Source organism: Camarhynchus parvulus, chromosome Z, assembly GCF_901933205.1.
Source record: "Camarhynchus parvulus chromosome Z, STF_HiC, whole genome shotgun sequence".
In the NCBI taxonomy this organism is placed as follows: Eukaryota; Metazoa; Chordata; class Aves; order Passeriformes; family Thraupidae; genus Camarhynchus; species Camarhynchus parvulus.
Genome location: NC_044601.1, coordinates 9055311 through 9078988, shown reverse-complemented (window position 1 = coordinate 9078988; position 23678 = coordinate 9055311). Strand labels below are relative to the sequence as shown.

At 50.7% G+C, this 23678-nt stretch overlaps 1 protein-coding gene across 1 annotated transcript; it reads right to left on the bottom strand.

The window, feature by feature from the left end:
* Positions 1-21594: 21594 nt before the first annotated feature.
* On the bottom strand, positions 21595-22560 carry LOC115915330 (olfactory receptor 14J1-like). Its single transcript, XM_030968685.1, has one exon. It carries the CDS (start codon positions 22558-22560, stop codon positions 21595-21597), a length of 966 nt encoding a protein of 321 aa, XP_030824545.1.
* Positions 22561-23678: the final 1118 nt, after the last annotated feature.

Sequence of the window (23678 nt, the reverse complement as noted above, 5' to 3'; positions counted from 1 at the left end):
TAAAACTGTACTGCAGGCATTTCTCAGGAGAGAGCCTCCAGCCCAGCCATGGTATATTCCTCAGATCCATGGCACTTTTCCATACCTGATTCCCACTCTTTCCCATGACTGTTAGAATCCTAGCCATTGGCCCAAGCCCTGCTCAGATCAGTCTCTAGGAAAACACATCCAGTCCTTTGTGATTCTGCAGCACAACCCAATGAATCTGCTTCTTGCCCGTAACAGCTGCCAGTGCTGTGCTCTCAGATAAGACCTGGTGGGGCTGAGACCAGAGCCCAGTGGATTCTGTGTCTGCCATCACCTGTTGGGACAAAAAGGGCACTGATCTGCGCCTCGGTGGGGCTGATCTCAAAGCCCATCCTGTTGTGTCCTGAATGGGGGCAACAGCTTGTAAGGGGCTCAGGCTGGCTGTGGCTTCTTCCCACTGCTTGTCAGTGCTCATGCTTGGGCTTTGCCAGCCTTGTTGTGCTTTAAAGTCAGCATCCTGCATTTTGTTTCCCTCAGGGAGAATGGTGAACCCCAAGGAAAATCCCTGGATTAAATACACTGAGCTGGCATATATTGGCAGCGGGTGAGTCCAACTGCAGTTACTTCTACATAACCATGGGCCAGGTGTTTTTCTGGTGGAATGTCTATCCAGAGTGAAATCAGGCCAGCTGCAAACATGTTCACACACTGGGGATAGATTGTCCCATCTCTCAGTGCTGCTCAGAATTTGTGAGTGGGCTCAGAAGGCATTGTCAGAGACACCTCCATGCTGCCAAGGTCTTGCCTGCATCAAGGAACAGGACCTTGAAGGTCTCCTTGTCTCTCAAGTGTGGGACAGCTCTGTGTTAAGTTAGCATTTTTGGATGTCTCTAAATCATACTCCCCCACTGATGAAAAAAGAAGAATCTTGCTTGCCTGAAAGAGCAACCTTCTCCCTGATAGCTGGTAGGTAACAGTTCTTGGAAACATTTCTTTCCAAGAGTTTCCTGAAGGAAATACTCTATGGTCAGGATTGAAACTGCACAGTTTAGAAACTGAAACCCAAGATGAAAGAAGCTGTCTTTAGGAGCTGAGGCAGTAAACCCCAACACTTCAGGAACAGGCCCATGCCCATGCACTTGAGAGGAAAATGCATCATCTGCCTTCTGGCAGAGCCCTCCTGCATCCTGCAGGTTTTAGGCATTTACAGCAGAGATGTCCTCTGTGGGCTGGCTTTCACTGCAAGATCTAAATGCCTTCTCTGCTTCTGTTTTGTTTCTAGGAGTTTTGGAGATGTTTGCCGAGCACTCAACAATGCTACAGGGAGAGAGGTAAATGTCAACAGGCCCTGCAAACGCTGCTGCTCTTGAGGGGCTTTCCCCTCTGGTGTGAGCTGTGGCTGGAGCTTTGGGCAGAGCTGTGCTGAAAAGGCACAAGAAGCACAGACTGGTGCCAGCCTGCAAAATACATTTGGGACTTTGTCCTCCTCAGCTGCCGGAAGGAAGGCACGGAGGGCAGCGGTTCCTTTCAGAGAAGGACGCGCTCACTCGCTCTCCATTGCTAAAACAAAGGTGGTGCCTTCGAGCACCTCACTGCTCTTTGGGGCTACAGCTTCAGAGTCCTGAATTCTCATTTCTGGCTGCCAGCAAATCCATCTGAAAGTTACTGGTAGTTCCTTAGCCACCTGCAGTGCTGCACTTGGGAACTGCACGTAGGGAGAGATCTGCAAGGTGCCCTAAAAGCCCTAAGCCCTGCCCATAGCCCAAGATGTATCCACAGAGTATTAAGGCATGGATTACTTCTTCTGAATCCCAAACAAAGCAGCAGAGAGTGTGGTCAGAGGTTTGTGGGTGATAGCTGAGACACCACTGTTACCAAGTGGACAAGGCAAAATGTCAGTGGCCCCACGTGTCCTGTAACTGTCCCCCAAGGGAGCAGAGAAATGGGCTGTTGGAATGTCAGTTCCTAATTGCTGCAGTGCCTAATCACAAGGCAGTTTGGCACAGCTCAGCTGTGTCATTGCAAAATCACTCGCTCCATGTGCCTTGTGGTCTCGTGCCACCAACTTCTCAAGTTACTGATTTTCAATGTCATTTTAGGTGGCCATAAAGAAAATAAATATTCAAGGACTGAGAAGGAAGCAACTAACTGTTAATGAAATTATGGTCATGAAGAGGTACAGAAGTCCCAATGTTGTGAATTATTTAGACAGGTGAGTGGTTATGGTCTTATCCCATGAATGTGCATTTATATACGGCAAACGTGAGAGGTTAAAAAACCCACTTTGGTCACTGGCAGAAAGTAGAGCTGTAAATTATTATTTACTCGTATTTCTCTACTCATCTCCAATGGATGAGAAGAGAGTGCATCTTGTCTGCATGAGTCTTCCCTGGCACACCTAGTTTGAAAATTATTCCAAAATTATTCAAAACCTGGATCAGCTGTATCTTCCTAAGTCAATAGCCTCCATGTTTAGTGCCTCCACATTTTTTCGGGATTGATTTTTTAAAGTTTCTTAAGTGCTGCTGAACCATCCTTTTTTTTTTTTTTTTTTTTGGGTTTTTTTTTGTTTTTTGTTTGCTTGGAGGAAGAGGCTTATTCATTTTCTTTTTCTCCTAACTAAGGTTCGTCATTATTTCCTGCCGTTTTACCTCACTGGGACTGGGTCTGCTAGAATTTTAATTTCCAAGGTGTCGCTTCTGGAGAACACAGTATTTTTGCATGAGAACACATCACTCTGCGCAGGGACCTTGGTGCAGAAGGAGCTGTTGTGGTTCCAGGCCAGCCAGTATGGCCTTACAGATCACTTTGAGCTTAGCAGTGCCCGTGCCTTTTTGCAGCCCAGGCAATCAGTGTGTGTTGTGTTTGGGAATTGAGCAGGAGGTCAATGCCCTTGCATTCCAGCTGCTCCTCAGAGATCACAGAAGCTGGGAGGGACTGGGCTGCATTTCTGATTCCAGCCACTTTAGCACCATCAGTGTGGTCGAGTCCAAGAGAAGAACTTGCCCGAGCACAGATGCACAAAGAGTGCAGTTCCCAGTGCAATGCTCTGGGTCTGATCCCTTTCCATAAGGAGCGACACGCTCCAGATTCCCCAAGAGTGTGGTTTATTGAGCAACAGGAAAGCAATCTCAGGATTGCTGCTCAGCAGGGCACTGGCTACCAAGTTTTGATGTGTGTAGCAACAGAGAGGACAGTAAAGAGAGATTTCAGTAATGAGATCTGTCTGTCTGTGTCTGTCTATCTATGCAACACTTACATAATTTAATCTTCCTGGCTCTGGTCCAAGGCAGCTGGAGATGCAAAGCTCACCTAAAGCATCCCTCTCAGGAGAGGATTAGAGACATGCTCCCTCGACCAATTCTGAGCAGGCAGAGATATTTCCCCCTTCAACTATGATGGTTTTTCCCCTCAGAGTTGTTTTCCTCCTCTGGCCTCTTCTGCCTTGGAGCCTCCAGTTAATTCTTTACATTTCTGCCTGTCCTAGAGAGGTGCAACAATTCCATGTTTAGGTGGTGTTTGGTGACTCTGGTCATACATGCATTATGTGACACATGGTTTCCTTCACTGGCATCCCCAGGGCTGTGTACGTGCATTTGTTCATGGGGCCTTAGCAGAGTCTCTTTCCCTCAGCAGCAGCAGCAGCAGCAGCAGCAGCAGCAGCAGGGAGCGGTGGCAGGGTCAGGACGAGCAGGAGGTGGCTGCCCTGGCCCTTTGCTCCCGGGCCCCAGGCCAGGAGGGCTCTGGCTGCAGCCGGGCGCTCTTCGGGCAGCCCCTGGCAGCCTCTGCACGGAGCACGGCACGCTGCCCCGTCCTGCTTGTGTCACTTTTCTTCAGCAATACCCTACAGCTCCTCTTCACAAGGAACAAACTCCAGCAATGTAAAAAGAGATCATTCAAGTACAGTTCTACCTGCCTTTCTATTGTAGTTCACGGCATGTATATTTTGTCTATAATTTCATGATTTTTATGAAAACATGCATTCATATCTGCACATTTTTATGTTTTTAATTATTCATATACCAAAATACTTCTTTTTAAACTCTTGATTTATTGCAGTTGGTAATTTTCAGGTAGTATATTTTAAAATGTCACAAAACAACACCCTTTGGGGTAGTTTTCCTCACTCTTAAAAAAAAACCCAATAAGCCATTTTAGTCTCTGTCTCTCCAAGTTGGTTCATACTGGCCTATTTTAAATCAGGGCTACAATACTTTTATAGGATTGAGAGAGGTCCATCAAATGCACACCAGTGATTCCTCTTGTGGAATGTCATGGCCCTGCCATAAAGCCTCTTTTATTTTTCTCTCCTTAGTTCGACTGCAAACACACGTTTAGTTGCAAACTTACACAAGATGAGCAAAAAAATCAAAATGATGTGATGGGCCTTTGGGAACTCCTTGCTGATCTTGCTGCTTCTTCAGTTGAGCAAGGCTCTGATCCAGGCAAAGAGATTGCACTTAGTGCCACACAACCATTTGGCTGCAACTCTGCTGATTTCTAGGAACAGCTGGAAGCCTCTATCTCCCCAGGATGTTTTGGCTGAGCCAAGCTTTGCTGGGTTTTGGCTGCAAATACCATTGCCCTTGCTTTCTTATATCCACAAGTACCATGACTGGACAAAAACTGCCACATTCCAAAGGCACTTTGGTCTGGAGTTTGTGAATGAACAAGAGCCTTATCCACTTCCAAACCACATGAAAAAAATCATGGAAGACAACTTCCCATCCTTAACAAACAACTGACAATTGGCCGGCCCACTCAGAGGGAGTGGCTGGCCCAGGAGAGCTCCAAGGGCTCCTTTTGGAGCGCTGTTTGCAGGGCCCCAAGAGAGGGGCTTCAGTCCCAGCAATGGTTCATCCTGGCCGCACTTGGCACCAAGCTTTCTTTGGCAGTGTGAGAACAGGGATGTTGTGCCACGGAGGGAACAAAACCAGTTCCCAGGGCTGCTCCTACAGAAAGCAGGAGCTGGTTGGGCAGCAGCAGTGCCTGGAGCAGACAGTGTTTGTGATGAGCTGCAGAGGAGCTGAGCCCAGGGGCTGTTGGCCAAGGCCGAGCCCCAAGGAGCATTTCTCAGCTGGCAGGGCGGCCTGAGAAGGGGGGGGGGAATGCAGCAGCACAGGGCCCATGGAACCTAACCAAGGGACCATTGTGACACTGTGGGGCCCTGTGAGACCAAGGAACCATAATGTGACACTTGGGGGTCCATGAAAAGTGAAATTATTGTGAAAAGCTATGAAATAATTATCAAAATTAACAATGAACATGATAAACATAAAGAGTCCATTGTGACACTGGGGGTCCTCATGGAACCAAGGAGACCATTGTGACACTGCAGGGCTTTCATGGAACAAAGCTCCAGGGTGACACAGAGGGGCCTCCTGGCATCAATGGTCCATTGTGACACTGTGGAGCCAAAGGAGACCATTGTGACACCACAAACCCCCAGGGTCCAAAGGTCCATTGTGACATTGCAGGGCTCATGGAACAGAGGAGTGCTGTGACATTGTGGGGCCTGGGGAACCACGGAGACCATTGTGACACTGCAAGGCCTCATGGAATCATTGGGACCATTGTGACACTGAAGGGCCATTGCAACACTGTAAAACCCAAGGGGCCATTGTGACACTGCTGGGACCCCCATGGAATCAAGGCACTATTATGGCACTGCAGGGCCCCATTGGGTCCAAAACACTATTGTGACACTATGGGGCACCATAAAACCAAAAGAACATGGAACAGGTCTGGCTGGTTTGGCTTCCCAGGGACCACCTGACTGGTCCAGCTGACCTTGGCATGTTGAGGGTCACTTCTCATCTGCTGCTGAAACACTGGGGCTCTGTGCTTTCCTTCCTATGGAAAAGAACTCTCCTTCTCCTCCAGAACCCATGGCCAGAATTGGGATTTCTCCTCCAAATTTCCTTATATCTGGAACATTGAAGTTCCCTGCTCTCCTTCCTATGGAAAAGAACTGTGCTGCTTCTCCGGATGCCCATGGCTGAAATTTGGCTTCCACCTCCAAAATTCCTTATATCCAAGGATAGGTCTCAGACAAGATCTGGCATAACCGACAAGTCTGGCTGGCCTTGGCCTAGTGAGGCTCTCCAGACTCTGGGCTTCTATGGAAAAGAACTGTCCTTCTTGTCCAGGTGCCCATGGCCAGAATTGGGGTTCCACCTCCAATATTGCCAATTGTGACAGACTGGAGGAGATTGTTGGCTCAAAACATTTCATGTGTTGGGGGAGGAAGGGGCAGGTCCAGCCTTGCCCTGCCCTGGAACCCCAGCCCTGCCCTGCCCTGGAACCCCAATCCCCCCAGAGCCTCTATCCCAGCCCAGCAGTGGCTGCCAGCCCCTGGCACAGCACAGGCAATGCTCCACAGCCACCTCTGCAGCCCCCAGCCCAGCTCCTGAGGGACCAAATGAGCCCAAGTCCCAGCTGGGGAAGGGCCCAGGGAGACCAAGGGGTATTGAAGGCTGACCACAAGGCAAGCACACATCTTGACCCTACCTCCTCTTGGAATTTCCATCTGAACAACACTGGAATCCAGCAGTGTGTGGGTGCTTCTCTGTATCTTATTTGTTTTCTTTCTCTCTCTGTCTACTTCTTCTATTTCTGTCCTCCTTGCAAATTTTGATTAACTTGAAATAGAATGAGCTTAGAGTTTGTGAAGTTGAATGGGCCAAGTTAATGCTTTGAGAAGTTTTTTTTGGTGATTGAATGTCATTTTAAACCATTTGCCAAAGATTCTCTGATTTTCTAAAGTTCCCAGTAAAGGCTGTTTGGTTGTTTTGAGCTCCTGAGAATCTCTTGTTGGTATTTCTCCAGTACATCCAACTCAGAGGACACAAATAATTGTAATTCCTTTAAAATGTCTCCTTGAGAGAATTGTTTGGGGGATGGGAGTCAGGGCTTGTGTGTCCTGCTTGGCCCAGCCCAGGCAGGGCTTTCCCAGCCACATTCCACACTCCATTGCCCAGCTGGAGCCGCTGGTGCCTCTGAGTTGTGCTGCCCCAGCCCCAGGGACGCTCTCCTTGTCTGCCCATTCCCCCACGGTCTCTGGGCAGGGATGGCCTCACTGGGGGCTGCTGACATCCTCAGCACCTTGGAGGCTGCTGCTGAATTTTCCTGCTCCAGAGGCTTGTTGCCTGCTCTTATAATTCAGTGTCCAGCTATTAACATTCAGAACACCTTAACAAGCAAGCCTCTGGATAATTTGATTTTAATTTTCAAATCTTTTGTTTAACTCAGTAGTATATTCAAAGTGAATACATCATATTTAAAAAGACAGTGAAAAAAACATTTTTTAGGTCCTGTTTAGGGTTTTTTTTCCTGTTAATGCATTGATATGTGCAATCTCCAATTGACACTGAATCCAAGTACCTCCTCATGCAGTTTGAATGGATATGAAAATCAAGACCCTTCATGGCTGACAATCAATCAGACTCTGTCCCTACCCCCCAGCCCACCATTTCCCCCATCCAAGCCCTGGCACTCAGAGCAGCCTTGTGCAAATCTGAGCTCCCTCCAGCCCAGGCTGCACCTGCAGCTTTCAGCTCCTTGGCTCCAACTCCCACCTGCCTTCCTTGCAGAAGGAGCTGCCCGAGACACAGAGGGATGTTCATTTCTTGTCAGCCAACAAAGCCAAGGGAAGGCACAGCTCCATCAAATGCAAAAGTCATTCTTCTCCCTGGCTCTGCCCTGGCCCCTGATCCCCACAGCCTGTCCTGTTTCCTTCATCCCTGCATTGCCAGGGACTTTCTGGGACAAGGGAGCTCTGCTCTGGCTATGGAGGGAGGTCCAAGTGCAGCCACTGGAGTGGGAACCACAACTCATCAGGTTTGTGTCCTTTGGGGATCAGGAACTGGTGAGACTCAGAGGCACAGAAAGTTTCTCTTCATGGTCAACAGACCATGAACAATCACACTCTTCCCTGAGCTATGTGCAATGTCCCAGCAGCATCTGATGAGTCCACCATCCACAAGTGATTTCCATACTAAAATTGATTTCAGACAAACGTGGTTCTGTGATAGATATAAACACAATTCAGTTCTTGTATCAGAATGCTTATCCTGGAGTGGGGGCAAAACAGCTCAAACAATTCCTGATTTGCAAAGCTGTCAGTGGTGGATGGAGAAGGGAGGTCAGGCTGCTCTTGGTGTTGAGGAAATGCTGAAACCAGCCTGACTCATTTCACCTCCTCCTGTCCTGGCTGATCTCCCCTCTTTCCCCTCCCACCCATTGGCTTTTGTCTCCCACCAGGCCCCCGGTGAAGAGCCTGGCTCTGTGTTCTCCATCCCCTCCTGGCTGGCACTGCCAGGCTGGGATGAGGAGCCCCTCAGCCTTCCCTGCTCCGGGCTGGACAAGCCCAGCTCCCTCAGCCTCTGCTCACAGCCCAAGGGCTCCAGCCCCACCTTGGAGGCCCTTCCCAGACCCTGCTCCAGCTGCCAGACATCTTTCCTGCCCTGGGCAACCCAACCCAGGCCACAGTGACCTGGATAATCCCTGTCCTTGATGTCCTGGTCACACAGCCCTGGCCCCTTGTCCCCATGTCAGGCTCTGGGGTGGATCCTGTGGAACATCCTTTGGTGGAGGCTGTGGCTCCAGGTGGGCCGGGGGGATCCCGGGGGACAGGGACCCTGCTGGGCATGGACAGCATTGGACTTGTTGGGAGAAACTGTGAGGGGGAGCTGGGGCGGAGTGACCAACCCAGTGACCTGACACAGCCCTGCTGGGATGTCACACAGCCCCTCTGGGATGTCACAGCCTGCTCTGTGATGTCACAGCCCATTCTCTAATGTCACACAGCTGGTCTCTGATGTCACAGCCAACTCTGGGATGTCACAGAGACAGTCTATGGTGCAGTTGCTGCTCAATGACCTCACATAACGCACTCTGTGATGTCATAGCCCACTCTGTGACCTCATGTTACCAGATGATAAATTGTCTCCACCAGCTGAGCTCACACCTGGAGCTTGTTCTCCAAAACCCCAGGCCTATGGAAACCACACAATGCCCATTGTGTGAGAAGGGGAACTGGAAGTTCACCAGCCTCAGTGTCCTGCCAGCTCAGCCAGGCCCAGATCATAGTAGTGAGATCAATCTCTTCCTTCCTTCCTTCCTTCCTTTCCTTTCCTTTCCTTTCCTTTTCCTTCCTTCCTTCTCCTTTCCTTTTCCTTTCCTTTCCTTTTCCTTTCTTTTCCTTTCCTTTCCTTTCTCTTTCCTTTTCCTTTCCTTTCCTTTCCTTTTCTTTCCTTTCCTTTCCTTTCCTTTCCTTTCCTTTCCTTTCCTTTCTTTTCTTCTTTTCCTTTCTTTTTTCCTTTCCTTTCCTTTCCTTTCCTTTCCTTTCCTTTCCTTTTTTCCTTTCTTTTCCTTTCCTTTTCTTTCTTTCTTTCTATCTATCTATCTATCTATCTATCTATCTATCTATCTATCTATCTATCTATCTATCTATCTATCTATCTATCTATCTATCTATCTATCTATCTATCAACATTTACATAATTGAATCTTCCTGGCTCTGCTCCAAGGCCATTGGAGGTGCAAAGCTCACCTAAAGCATCCTTCTCAGGAGAGGATTAGAGACATGTTCCCTTGACTGATTCTGAGCAGGCAGAGATGTTTCCCCCTCCAGATATGGTGGTTTTTTCCCCTCAGAGTTGTTTTCCTCCTCCAGCCTCTTCTACTCTGAAGTCTCCAGTTAATTCCTTAAATTTCTGCCTGTCCTAGAGAGGTGGAACAATTCCATGTTTAGGTAGGGTTTGGTGACTCTGGTCATACATGCCATTCATTACATGACACATGGTTTCCTTCACTGGCATCCCCAGGGCTGTGTGAGTGCATTCGTTCATGGGGCCTTAGGAGAGTCTCTGTTACTGCTGGTCAGAATTCTCAGTTGAAAAAAGAGGGAGAAGAAACACCTTGGTCCTCTTCCATATACTGAGGTGGCCATAGAGGCTCTGTGACCTCAATCAGAGATCTTTGCACGCATCCTCATCTCCTGAATGACCAGGTTTTTTAACAAGAGTGTGAATGTCAAAAAGGCAGGAATGCTGGTGCAGGCCTGAAGAGAACTCCAGAAGTGTCTCTCACAAGGAGTGAGCTCACCCAGGAAGCCACCTGCAGAGCCAGGATGGAGCTGTGGGACAGGGCGGGGTGTCAGTCACTACTGAAAGACAAACAGGACATGGCAGAAGCAGAGGCAGGCCCTCACCAGACCCCTGAGAAATGCCACACCTTCCCTGTCAGCTGCCTGAGAGGCTGTTGGAGCTTCAGTCCCAGATGGCCCCTGACTGTAGGGCCAGGGTCACTTTGGAATCTGTGCCTCCCCTCGAACAGAGAATGACCCAGCAGAGCAGCAGCACAGTGCTTTGGGAACGTGTGAGCCCAGCAGTCTTTGAGTCTTGGCCCACAAAGGTCCTATGGGAAGGTGAAACCCATCTTCTCTTGCTTTCTGTGCAGGTGCTTCTAGAGAGAGAGCAGGAGCAGATTGCTTCATCAGAGATGCCATGCCAGACTCAGGGAGAGCTGTTCCCAGCCCGAGAGCAGGAAGAGCAGCTCAGGCAGCAGGTGGAAGAGCCACAGGAGAATGGCCAGGTGAGCCTGACTGGCCAGGTGACAGAGGGGAGGGCAGGAAGAGGGGCATAAACCAGAGCTCTTGGCACTGAGGAGGCCAGGAGTCCCACAGGCACTGGAAGCACAGAGCCTTGGAATCTGCAGAGATCAGCCCTGGGACAGGAGGGTTACAATGGAAGCAGATGTGGGGAGGGAAGCAGAAAGAAGGGGCTGAATAAATGTGATTTTGAGGCTGCAAGAGGAAAAAAGCTGAGCTTGATGGCAGCTCCCAGTCACTTGCTCTGCATTTGTGTGTACAGAAGATCAAGGCAGAGCCACAAGCAGAGCTGCCCGAAGCTCAGAGTGCCATCGTGGCAGTGAAGAGGAGGAACAAGGAAGACATGGGAAGAATTCAAAAGATGAACCTCCATCAGCAGAGGGGCGATCAACAAAACCAGGTGAGTGAAAGAGTGGCAGCCACTCCAGTCATAAAACATCCTCTCACTTGTTTTTACAGAACATGAAGGAATAGCTGGAGGCAGAGCTGCAGAAAACTGACGGTATGATCAAGGCATGGCAGAAGAGGCTGGAGGAAGAAATGAAAATCATCAGAGAGAAGCTTAATCGCTTCCCTCAGGCTCCGCAAAAGCAAGTGAGTGAATGAGGGGCGCAGTCACTGCAATCACCAAACTGGTGGTTTCTGCCCTTCTTGCCTTTGACACTGCAGAGCAGCAGGGAGTGGGGTGATGCCTCTGAGTGCCATCCTGCTGTGGTGTGTATCACAGTCACTCTGAAGGACATTTCCTGGTGTGCTGAATCTCAACTGCTGCCCTGGACAGTGAGACTTGTCCTTTGGCCTTTTGGCCAGAAGTCATCCAAATTGATTCCTGCTGGCCTGTCCCTGCTCTCCTTGTTTCTTGAGGTGTTTTTACAGTGGAACGTGGTGACCCAGATGGAGGATTGAAACAAGCTGTCTGTATCCCCTGTCAATCTGTTCTTTGCCTTTCCTCACAGTCGATGACTCCTGGCTGACAGGGACAAGCTGTAGTGTCTGACTGCTTTGTTCTGTTTGACTTGAGGTGCAAGTGCTGACATCTCACCGGGCAGCCTGCGAAGACTTCCAGCGAATGCCTGGCAATGAAGAGCCCCAAGGTTGGCATGAGGCACAGGAACAGTGCCCACCAGAAGTGCTCCAGGTTGAGCACATCTACACGGGCTCTGGCACTAAAGCTGCTGCCGCAGCAGCATCACCTCAAGGAACCTTTATTGTCAAACCTGGGAACTCGAGCTCGGGCAGTTTGTTCATCTCCAGTGCTGACAGCAGCATGGCTGCTCCAGAACAGGAGACTGAGGAGAAGTACCTGGAGATGCTGGGTACGTCTGGGGTGTTTCTTGTCTGAGGGACAGTGTGTTGTGTGCAGGTGTCAGCAGAGCTGTACCAAATGCTCCTCCTGAGTTTGGTGTCACAGGGCCCTTTAGGACTCCCCAGAGGAAGTGCTGTGCTCGAGGCAGCGAGAGAGCGCTCTGGGTGAAATGGACTGGCTTAGGAGTTTTGTCTTTTTGGTTGGGGATTTTTTATTGGGCTTTTTTGTTTTGTTTTGTTTCTGTTTTTGTGGGGGTTTGTTTTTTTTGTTTTTTTTTGCTTTTTTTTGTTGGTTTGTGGGGTTTTTTGGTGGAGTTTGTTTTTCTCCATCCTGAAAGAGCCCTTCTGCCTCACATGTCTTGCTGATGTCATTTTTATGACTGTTACTGTTACGATTACTACATCTGCAGTTTATTTTCATGAGAATGCTATCTTTTTGTCAATAAGAACTACTTTGAAAGAACATCAGGTTACAGGACAAATAGAGAGCAGGAGGTGTTTTCCATGTGCCCCCAAAAAAAAAACAGATACTTTTATAACAGCCTTTATTTAATCTTCTAGTTTTATGCTTATCAAGATGTGTCCAAGAGACACATCCAAGTGGCATGATCAGATAAAACTGTACTGCAGGCATTTCTCAGGAGAGAGCCTCCAGCCCAGCCATGGTATATTCCTCAGATCCATGGCACTTTTCCATACCTGATTCCCACTCTTTCCCATGACTGTTAGAATCCTAGCCATTGGCCCAAGCCCTGCTCAGATCAGTCTCTAGGAAAACACATCCAGTCCTTTGTGATTCTGCAGCACAACCCAATGAATCTGCTTCTTGCCCGTAACAGCTGCCAGTGCTGTGCTCTCAGATAAGACCTGGTGGGGCTGAGACCAGAGCCCAGTGGATTCTGTGTCTGCCATCACCTGTTGGGACAAAAAGGGCACTGATCTGCGCCTCGGTGGGGCTGATCTCAAAGCCCATCCTGTTGTGTCCTGAATGGGGGCAACAGCTTGTAAGGGGCTCAGGCTGGCTGTGGCTTCTTCCCACTGCTTGTCAGTGCTCATGCTTGGGCTTTGCCAGCCTTGTTGTGCAAAAAATTTGGCAAACAAAAAACTTGACTGACTGCAGGGGGTTGTTTTACAACAGTGGGGGTGTTCCTAGCGGGCTGCTTTAAAGTCAGCATCCTGCATTTTGTTTCCCTCAGGGAGAATGGTGAACCCCATGGAAAATCCCTGTGATTAAATACACTGAGCTGGCATATATTGGCAGCGGGTGAGTCCAACTGCAGTTACTTCTACATAACCATGGGCCAGGTGTTTTTCTGGTGGAATGTCTATCCAGAGTGAAATCAGGCCAGCTGCAAAGATGTTCACACACTGGGGATAGATTGTCCCATCTCTCAGTGCTGCTCAGAATTTGTGAGTGGGCTCAGAAGGCATTGTCAGAGACACCTCCATGCTGCCAAGGTCTTGCCTGCATCAAGGAACAGGACCTTGAAGGTCTCCTTGTCTCTCAAGTGTGGGACAGCTCTGTGTTAAGTTAGCATTTTTGGATGTCTCTAAATCATACTCCCCCACTGATGAAAAAAGAAGAATCTTGCTTGCCTGAAAGAGCAACCTACTCCCTGATAGCTGGTAGGTAACAGTTCTTGGAAACATTTCTTTCCAAGAGTTTCCTGAAGAAAATACTCTATGGTCAGGATTGAAACTGCACAGATTAGAAACTGAAACCCAAGATGAAAGAAGCTGTCTTTAGGAGCTGAGGCAGTAAACTCCAACGCTTCAGGAACAGGCCCAGTGCCCATGCACTTGAGAGGAAAATGCATCATCTGCCTTCTGGCAGAGCCCTCCTGCATCCTGCAGGTTTTAGGCATTTACAGCAGAGATGTCCTCTGTGGGCTGGCTTTCACTGCAAGATCTAAATGCCTTCTCCTTTCTCTGCTTCTGTTTTGTTTCTAGGAGTTTTGGAGATGTTTGCCGAGCACTCAACAATGCTACAGGGAGAGAGGTAAATGTCAACAGGCCCTGCAAACGCTGCTGCTCTTGAGGGGCTTTCCCCTCTGGTGTGAGCTGTGGCTGGAGCTTTGGGCAGAGCTGTGCTGAAAAGGCACAAGAAGCACAGACTGGTGCCAGCCTGCAAAATACATTTGGGACTTTGTCCTCCTCAGCTGCCGGAAGGAAGGCACGGAGGGCAGCGGTTCCTTTCAGAGAAGGACGCGCTCACTCGCTCTCCATTGCTAAAACAAAGGTGGTGCCTTCGAGCACCTCACTGCTCTTTGGGGCTACAGCTTCAGAGTCCTGAATTCTCATTTCTGGCTGCCAGCAAATCCATCTGAAAGTTACTGGTAGTTCCTTAGCCACCTGCAGTGCTGCACTTGGGAACTGCACGTAGGGAGAGATCTGCAAGGTGCCCTAAAAGCCCTAAGCCCTGCCCATAGCCCAAGATGTATCCACAGAGTATTAAGGCATGGATTACTTCTTCTGAATCCCAAACAAAGCAGCAGAGAGTGTGGTCAGAGGTTTGTGGGTGATAGCTGAGACACCACTGTTACCAAGTGGACAAGGCAAAATGTCAGTGGCCCCATGTGTCCTGTAACTGTCCCCCAAGGGAGCAGAGAAATGGGCTGTTGGAATGTCAGTTCCTAATTGCTGCAGTGCCTAATCACAAGGCAGTTTGGCACAGCTCAGCTGTGTCATTGCAAAATCACTCGCTCCACGTGCCTTGTGGTCTCGTGCCACCAACTTCTCAAGTTACTGATTTTCAATGTCACTTTAGGTGGCCATAAAGAAAATACATCTTCAAGGACTGAGGAGGAAGGAACTAACCCTTAATGAAATTATGATCATGAAGAGGTATAGAAGTCCCAATGTTGTGAATTATTTAGACAGCTGAGTGATTATGGTCTTATCCCATGAATGTGCATTTACATACAGCAAACATGAGAGGTTAAAAACCCACTTTGGTCAGTGGCAGAAAGTAGAGCTGTTATTTTTTATTTATTCATATTTCTCTACTCATCTCCAATGCATGAGAAGAGAGTGCATCTTGTCTGCATGAGTCTTCCCTGGCACACCTAGTTTGAAAATTATTCCAAAATTTTTCAAAACCTGGATCAGCTGTATCTTCCTCAGTCAACAGCCTCCAAGTTCAGTGCCTCCACATTTTTTCGGGATTGATTTTTTAAAGTTTCTTAAGTGCTGCTGAACCATCCTTTTTTTTTTGGTTTTTTTTTTTTTTTTTTTTTTTGTTTGTTTGCTTGGAGGAAGAGGCTTATACATTTTCTTTTTCTCCTAACTAAGGTTCATCATTATTTCCTGCCGTTTTACCTCACTGGGACTGGGTCTGCTAGAATTTTAATTTACAAGGTGTCACTTCTGGAGAACACAGTATTTTTGCATGAGAACACATCACTCTGTGCAGGGACCTTGGTGCAGAAGGAGCTGTTCTGGTTCCAGGCCAGCCAGTATGGCCTTACAGATCACTTTGAGCTTAGCAGTGCCCGTGCCTTTTTGCAGCCCAGGCAATCAGTGTGTGTTGTGTTTGGGAATTGAGCAGGAGGTCAATGCCCTTGCATTCCAGCTGCTCCTCAGAGATCACAGGAGCTGGGAGGGACTGGGCTGCATTTCTGATTCCAGCCACTTCAGCACCATCAGTGTGGTCGAGTCCAAGAGAAGAACTTGCCCGAGCACAGATGCACAAAGAGTGCAGTTCCCAGTGCAATGCTCTGGGTCTGATCCCTTTCCATAAGGAGCGACACGCTCCAGATTCCCCAAGAGTGTGGTTTATTGAGCAACAGGAAAGCAATCTCAGGATTGCTGCTCAGCAGGGCACTGGCTACCAAGTTTTGATGTGTGCAGCAACAGAGAAGACAGTAAAGAGAGATTTTAGTAATGAGATCTGTCTGTCTATCTATCTATCTATGCAACACTTACATAATTTAATCTTCCTGGCTCTGGTCCAAGGCAGCTGGAGATGCAAAGCTCACCTAAAGCATCCCTCTCAGGAGAGGATTAGAGACATGCTCCCTCGACCAATTCTGAGCAGGCAGAGATATTTCCCCCTTCAACTATGATGGTTTTTCCCCTCAGAGTTGTTTTCCTCCTCTGGCCTCTTCTGCCTTGGAGCCTCCAGTTAATTCTTTACATTTCTGCCTGTCCTAGAGAGGTGCAACAATTCCATGTTTAGGTGGTGTTTGGTGACTCTGGTCATACATGCATTATGTGACACATGGTTTCCTTCACTGGCATCCCCAGGGCTGTGTACGTGCATTTGTTCATGGGGCCTTAGCAGAGTCTCTTTCCCTCAGCAGCAGCAGCAGCAGCAGCAGGGAGCGGTGGCAGGGTCAGGACGAGCAGGAGGTGGCTGCCCTGGCCCTTTGCTCCCGGGCCCCAGGCCAGGAGGGCTCTGGCTGCAGCCGGGCGCTCTTCGGGCAGCCCCTGGCAGCCTCTGCACGGAGCACGGCACGCTGCCCCGTCCTGCTTGTGTCACTTTTCTTCAGCAATACCCTACAGCTCCTCTTCACAAGGAACAAACTCCAGCAATGTAAAAAGAGATCATTCAAGTACAGTTCTACCTGCCTTTCTATTGTAGTTCACGGCATGTATATTTTGTCTATAATTTCATGATTTTTATGAAAACATGCATTCATATCTGCACATTTTTATGTTTTTAATTATTCATATACCAAAATACTTCTTTTTAAACTCTTGATTTATTGCAGTTGGTAATTTTCAGGTAGTATATTTTAAAATGTCACAAAACAACACCCTTTGGGGTAGTTTTCCTCACTCTTAAAAAAAAACCAATAAGCCATTTTAGTCTCTGTCTCTCCAAGTTGGTTCATACTGGCCTATTTTAAATCAGGGCTACAATACTTTTATAGGATTGAGAGAGGTCCATGAAATGCACACCAGTGATTCCTCTTGTGGAATGTCATGGCCCTGACATAAAGCTTCTTTTTACTTTTATTTTTCTCTCATTAGCTCAACTGCATTCACACGTTTAGTTGCAAACTTACACAAGATGAGCAAAAAAATCAAAATGATGTGATGGGCCTTTGGGAACTCCTTGCTGATCTTGCTGCTTCTTCAGTTGAGCAAGGCTCTGATCCAGGCAAAGAGATTGCACTTAGTGCCACACAACCATTTGGCTGCAACTCTGCTGATTTCTAGGAACAGCTGGAGGCCTCTATCTCCCCAGGATGTTTTGGCTGAGCCAAGCTTTGCTGGGTTTTGGCTGCAAATACCATTGCCCTTGCTTTCTTATATCCACAAGTACCATGACTGGGCAAAAACTGCCACGTGGGCCACATTCCAAAGGCACTTTGGTCTGGAGTTTGTGAATGAACAAGAGCCTTATCCACTTCCAAACCACATGAAAAAATCATGGAAGACAACTTCCCATCCTTAACAAACAACTGACAATTCTGCACAAGTTGGATCTGCCTCTGTCCCACCACCTGCAGGCTGTTGGCATCCCCCGGCTGCCCCACCTGGCTGGGCCCTTCCTTTTGCTGACAGCTCTGCCTCCTGCCTGCCTCTCACCTGCCCACACACAAAGCCTTGGTTTTGATATCAAAAGGGTTCATTCAATTTTTACTGTGCCTGTGTGCACTTTCACACAGAGAAACAAGGCATTCAGGGGCTGGCTTTCCAGCAAGGTTGGGTGGAAGAGAAGATATGAAGACATCTGGCTCGAAGAATGCAGTGATAGAAAAAGCAAAGCCTGACTCATGAAAACCTGGGATGGGTTTTATGAAAACAAAAAATTGTGTATATACATAGATACTGTATATATATAAGCGATACACTGGTAGAATCACGTGTCCACATAAGGAGGTGTTATCACACCACTGGACCTCAGGCCTGAATAAATGCTGCTCTCTTAAACACCAAATTAGTGTTAAGGAGTCTTATTCTGATATTTTTGTATATTTGGTGATAGCAGAAGCTCACAGAACCAAGGGATCTAGTTGTGACACTTGGAACACATCATGGAACAAAGGATCCATGGTGACACTGTGGAACTCAGACCATTGTTGACAGTGTGGAGAGCTCCATGGAACCAAATGTTGATAGTGACAGCAGCGGGGTCTCCACTTGAACCAAAGGGGTGCACTGTGGCTCTGTCGGGCTTCACAGAACCAAGGAGGCAATTTTGACACTGTTGGGGCCTCCCCTTGCGGAAGCACCTGGCACTGTGACACAGCAGGGCCACATAGAGCATGGGGCCACGTTGAAATTCGCCGAGGAGGAACCTCCCTTGGAGCCAAGGGGCTCTGTTGAGATACGGTGGAACCTCATAACCAAAGCTGTTGTGATGCAGGAACCAAAAAACCAAAGGTCCCATTGTTACATTGCCGGGGCCCCCTTGAACTACTGAAACCAATGTGACACCAGCGTGACATTTGTGCTCCATGGAACCAATGGGGGACCATGGTGACACCGTGGTGCCCCGTGGGGAACCAAGGGCCCATTCTGATTCTGCTTTGCCTCATGGAACCAAGGACAATGACACTGCAAGGCCTCCGTTAACCAAAGTCGCCTCGTGAACACAGTCGGGCCCCTTTGGAACCCAGGGTCCATTGGGATAGTGCATGGCTCATGTGGAACCAGCGGAGACCATTGCTGAGGCCTTTGGATCCCCATTGTAACCAAGGAGCCATTGTAGCACGGCAGGGCCTCATGGAACCAAGGGGACCACAGAGACACTGTGGGGCTCCATGGAACAAAGGGGCCATTCTGAACAGGAACCAGGAGGCCATTGCTGTGCTACAGGGAGCACATGGGCCAGAGCCATTGCTGCTGTGCTACACAGCATGGAACCAAAGGACACAATTGCTGTGGCTATAGAATTTATCCTTGGAACCAAGGAGGCCATTGCTGACACATGGGGCTCATGGAACCAAGGAGACACTGCATTATGGAAACGCGCGAGACCATTGCTGTGCTACATGAGGCAGCATGGAACCAAGGACACAATTTCGAACAGTGCTACACAGGGACATGGAACCCAGGAGGCCATTGCTGATTACATAGGGGCGTCATGGAACCAAAAGGAGACCACTTTGCTGCTTATGGGGCCCGTCATGGAACCAAGGGAGGCATGCATGTTGTGGCTACACAGCAGCATGGAACCAAGGAGGCCATTGCTGTCTTATGTGGGGCGCCATGGAACCAAGGAGGCCATTGCTGTCTACGGGCCCATCAGGGCCTTCATGGAACCAAGGAGGCTACCATTGTGGCTAAGCACGATAAGAGGCGCAATGTGAACCCTGGGGGGTTAAAGGAGGCCATTGGGATTACTTGCATCATGTGCAGAACCAAGGAGGCTGAGATGGACACTGATGGTTTCTGGGCCAGGCTCTCGGAGCCCAGCCCAGCTCCCTGCAGCTCTGCCAGCTGCCCTGAGCTCTGGGCAGCACCAAGGGCTCTCCCCAGCCCAGCCCAGCCGGCTCTGGCCCCACAGCTCTGCTCAGGCCAGGCTGCTGTGGGCACTGGCCCCACGGCCTCAGCCCCTGGCAAGGGCACAGCAGCACGCTGCAGCTGCCACAGGACTCAGCCCCAGCCATGGGGGAAGGTGCTTGGCCAAGGCCAAAGGAGGCTCCCTGGCTGCCCTGCTCCCCTCGGGCTGAGGTGCTGAGAGCTCTGCAGCCCCTGCTGCCATCCCATCTGCCCAGGGCAGCACAAGAGCCTCGGCCTTGGGGCCCTCAAGAGCTGCTCCTGCTCCAGGCCCAGGGCCCATGCCAAAGCTGGGGCAGCCACAGAGCTGTGCCCATTTCTGTTCATTGCTGCTCTGATGGGGATGGATCCTCAGCCACTTGGAGGTTGCTGATGTATTTTACTACTCCAGAGGCCTTCTTCTTTCTTGAGCTCTTCAGTTCAGGAATTCAGGGAAAAAAGCACTGGTTGGGCAGCACCTCGAGTGCTGTGTCCAGTTCTGGGCCCCCAATTTAGGAAGGACATGGAGGGGCTGGAGCGTGTCCAGAGAAGGGCAACAAGGCTGGGGAGGGGTCTGGAGCACAAGAACTGTGAGGAGTGGCTGAGGGAGCTGGGGTTGTTTATCCTGGAGAAGAGGAGGCTCAGGGGAGACAAGGCAGTGTCAGGGCACAGGTTGGACTTGATGATCTCCAAGGTCTTTTCCAACCTTGCTGATTCTGGGATTCTCTGAAACCACCCTTGGAGCAGTTGCAGGATGAGCCCTGGGCCTCCTCTTCAGCAGCTCCAGCAGCCCAGGTCCCTCAGCTTCTCCTGCCAGCCCCAAAGCCCATCCTGTCAGTCCTGCAGAGCCTCTGCAGCTCCTCCTCACTGCCCAGAACAGGGAGCCCCAGAGCCAGACACAGCAGCCCAGATGTGCCCCCCTGGCCTGGGCTGCCTCTGGCAAGGGAGCAGCAGGAGGCACTGCAGGAGCCTGCAGACAATTCCTGCAGCACTTGTAGGATGATCCTGCTGCCCAAGGGACGTTCCCATGGGGCCAAGTCAGGAACTGCAATGGGGAGTGGGGCCAGAGAGGAAAGGGCAAACAGGGATGGGCTGTTTGCAGGGGAGGGAACAGGGCTGGGCAAGAGGAAGAAATTTGTACCAGGAAGAGTAAAGAAAGCAAAGGTGAAGCCAAGGAAATGCTGAGGGCAGTTTGGGGGTGGCTGCCAGGCAGCCCTGGCTCTGAGCAACAGCGTCTGCAGTGGCACAGGAAACTCCCAGCTGATGGGAACAAACTTTCTGGCTGAGTGCAGAGGCCAGGACAAAGCTGAGTGCTTTCCCTGGTGTCCCCCAGCCCTTGCTGGCCCCAGGGGCTGATGGCATTTGTGCTCCCTCAGGTTCATGTCCCCACAGCAACAGCATGGGGGTGCTCTCCCCTGCTGTGTGCAATGCAAACAGGGGCTGCTGAGCCAGTGCTGCCGTGTCTGTGCCTGCAAGGATGGGGCACCTGTGTGAGCTGGGGGAGAGGCCAGGGCTGCAGAGGGGGGATGTTGTTGGCAGCTCCATCAGGACGCTCTGGGACGCTGCCCTGGGCTGTGCAGCGCACTGGGGATGGATCAGCCCCTGCTCTGCTGCTCCTTCCCGTCTGCCCCAGGGCCCTTGCAGAGCCCCAGCCATGCTGTTTGCCCCCAGCCTGCCCACGGCCAGCCTGGGGCTGCTCACGGGGGCTTTCTGTGCTGAGCATTGGCCTGGCCGTGTTCTTGAGAGAGCCTGGGCAAGGAGCCTGGAGCCCCCAGGGCCTGGCCTGAGGCGTCAGCGCTGCCCCAGCAGTGCCCATGGCCTGTCCCTGCTGCAGCCCCGGCACTGCCACCCCCAGGGCTGTGCCCGGCCCCGAGAGCACTCAGGCCCTGCAGCAACACCAGGGCCACCAGGGCAGCGGGGCAGGGCCACGGCAGCAGCACTGGCAACACCAAGTGCTGCTGCTGCTGCTGGGCACAGCTGCTGGGCCAGCCCTGATCTGCCCCAGCTCTGCACACAGACATTGCTGCTGCAGCTCCAGAGAAGGCAACAAAAGGGCATCTCTGCAGAAAACTCTGCTGGGACATCCTTTAGTTCCTTTAAAGCCACCAAGAGTGCAGCCCCTCATTGACACAGTCTGTGGCCACAGGGAAGGTGGAGAGAAACAAAATGAGAAATGGCACAAAGAATGACATTTCTTTGTGGACAATATGAAAAAAAGTAAAACAAAGGAAAAAAACCTCCAAAATGAAACCAACAAAAGTATCAAAGATGACTTTTTATTACAAGTGATTTGCAGAAATTGGCCAGCAGTTTAATGTTTTCTGAAAGCATCCAGTCATCAGTCTCCACACTGCAGCCTTGAGCTCCTGGTTCCTCAGGCTGTAGATGAGGGGGTTCAGGGCTGGAGGCACCACCGAGTACAGAACTGACAGGGCCAGATCCAGGGATGGGGAGGACATGGAGGGGGGCTTCAGGTGAGCAAATATGGCAGTGCTGACGAACAGGGAGAGCACAGCCAGGTGAGGGAGGCAGGTGGAAAAGGCTTTGTGCCGTCCCTGCTCAGAGGGGATCCTCAGCACAGCCCTGAAGATCTGCACATAGGAGAAAACAATGAACACAAAACAGCCAAATGCTAAACAGGCACTAACAGCAAGAAGCCCAAGTTCCCTGAGGTAGGATTTGGAGCAGGAGAGCTTGAGGATCTGTGGGATTTCACAGAAGAACTGGCCCAGGGCATTGCCATGGCACAGGGGCAGGGAAAATGTATTGGCTGTGTGCATGAGAGCATTGAGAAAGGCACTGGCCCAGGCAGCTGCTGCCATGTGGGCACAAGCTCTGCTGCCCAGGAGGGTCCCGTAGTGCAGGGGTTTGCAGATGGACACGTAGCGGTCGTAGCACATGATGGTCAGCAGGGAATACTCTGCTGAGATGAAGAACACAAAGAAAAAGAGCTGAGCAGCACATCCTGTGTAGGAGATGTTCCTGGTGTCCCAGAGGGAATTGTGCATGGCTTTGGGCACAGTGGTGCAGATGCAGCCCAGGTCGCTGAGGGCCAGGTTGAGCAGGAAGAAGAACATGGGCGTGTGCAGGTGGTGGCCGCAGGCTACGGCGCTGATGATGAGGCCGTTGCCCAGGAGGGCAGCCAGGGAGATGCCCAGCAAGAGGCAGAAGTGCAGGAGCTGCAGCTGCCGCGTGTCTGCCAATGCCAGCAGGAGGAAGTGCCTGATGGAGCTGCTGTTGGACATTTGCTGGGGCTGCACATGGGGACCTGTTCATGGAGAAAGGACAGTGACAAGTCAGGAGAGGCTGCTTTGAGCCAAACCTGGGCCATTCCCTGCAGACTGTCCTGCTGGGACTCACCCAGCCTTGTTCCTGCTCTGGGAAAACCTTCACCCAGGTCCCTGCCTGAGCTCCAGCTGTGCTGGCTGAGTGTGCCAGGAGCAGCCAGGCCTGTGCGTGGGGGCTCTCGAGGAGCCATCCCTGCCCTGCTGCCCTGGGTTTGTGGCCATGGGGCAGAGGGACAAGGCTGGATATTCAGGATTTGTCAGGGGAATCACTCCTAATGCAGAAAGGCTTGGTAGCATCTGCACTCCCAGTTCTATAGGACATGGATGGCAGGAGTTGATTTAAGGAATTGTTTTCCTACCCACACATCATTGCTGGCTCTCTGAGGTCAGAAATCCCCAGCATTTCTGCTGCACTCAGAGTTTGCCACTGAGAGATGGGAGAGGCAAAGGATTCCCTGTGGCTCAGGGAAGGTGAGGGGCTGGATGGGCTTGTTCCCAGCTGCCCTGGCTTTGCACCTTTGGCTGCAATCAGAGCACAATCACACTCCCGGGTCACCCTGGGATAAACCAGACCCTGCCCAGAGCAGAGGGATCCCTGAATGTCTCAGCCTCTCTAAAGGTCTCTGGGCAAGGTCTCAGCACCCCCTTGTGCCAAGGACACTCACGGCTCCCTGGGCAAACCCAGCAGCATTTCCTCAGCTCTGGCAGCTCTGCCCTTCCCCTGGGACATTCAGGGAACTCCCAGAGGCTCTGGCACAGATTGGCACCCAGGAGGGCAGCTCAGAGCCTGGAAGGGCACAGCAAGGAGATCCCTGGCTGTGCCCATGATGGGATCTCAGGGAGGGGGCTCAGCTCATTCCCCTTTCCCATGGACTGCTCTGCCCACAGCCCCACAGGTGCCAGGGAAGCTTGGACACCCCATTGCCATGGACAGCCCTGCCTGGCAGGAATGCCAAGGGCAGTGCCTGACTCAGCTGCTGCCAATGCCAGAGCCTCCCTGGGAGCAGCAGATAACAGTGACAATGTCAGGGCAGGGCAGAACCAAGAGAAGATGTTGTGGTGCTGTGCCTGAGAGG

What these genes read in the sequence shown, in the direction of transcription:
- LOC115915330 (XM_030968685.1), bottom strand. Translation starts at nt 22,560, where the DNA reads ATGTCCAACAGCAGCTCCATCAGGCACTTCCTCCTGCTGGCATTGGCA.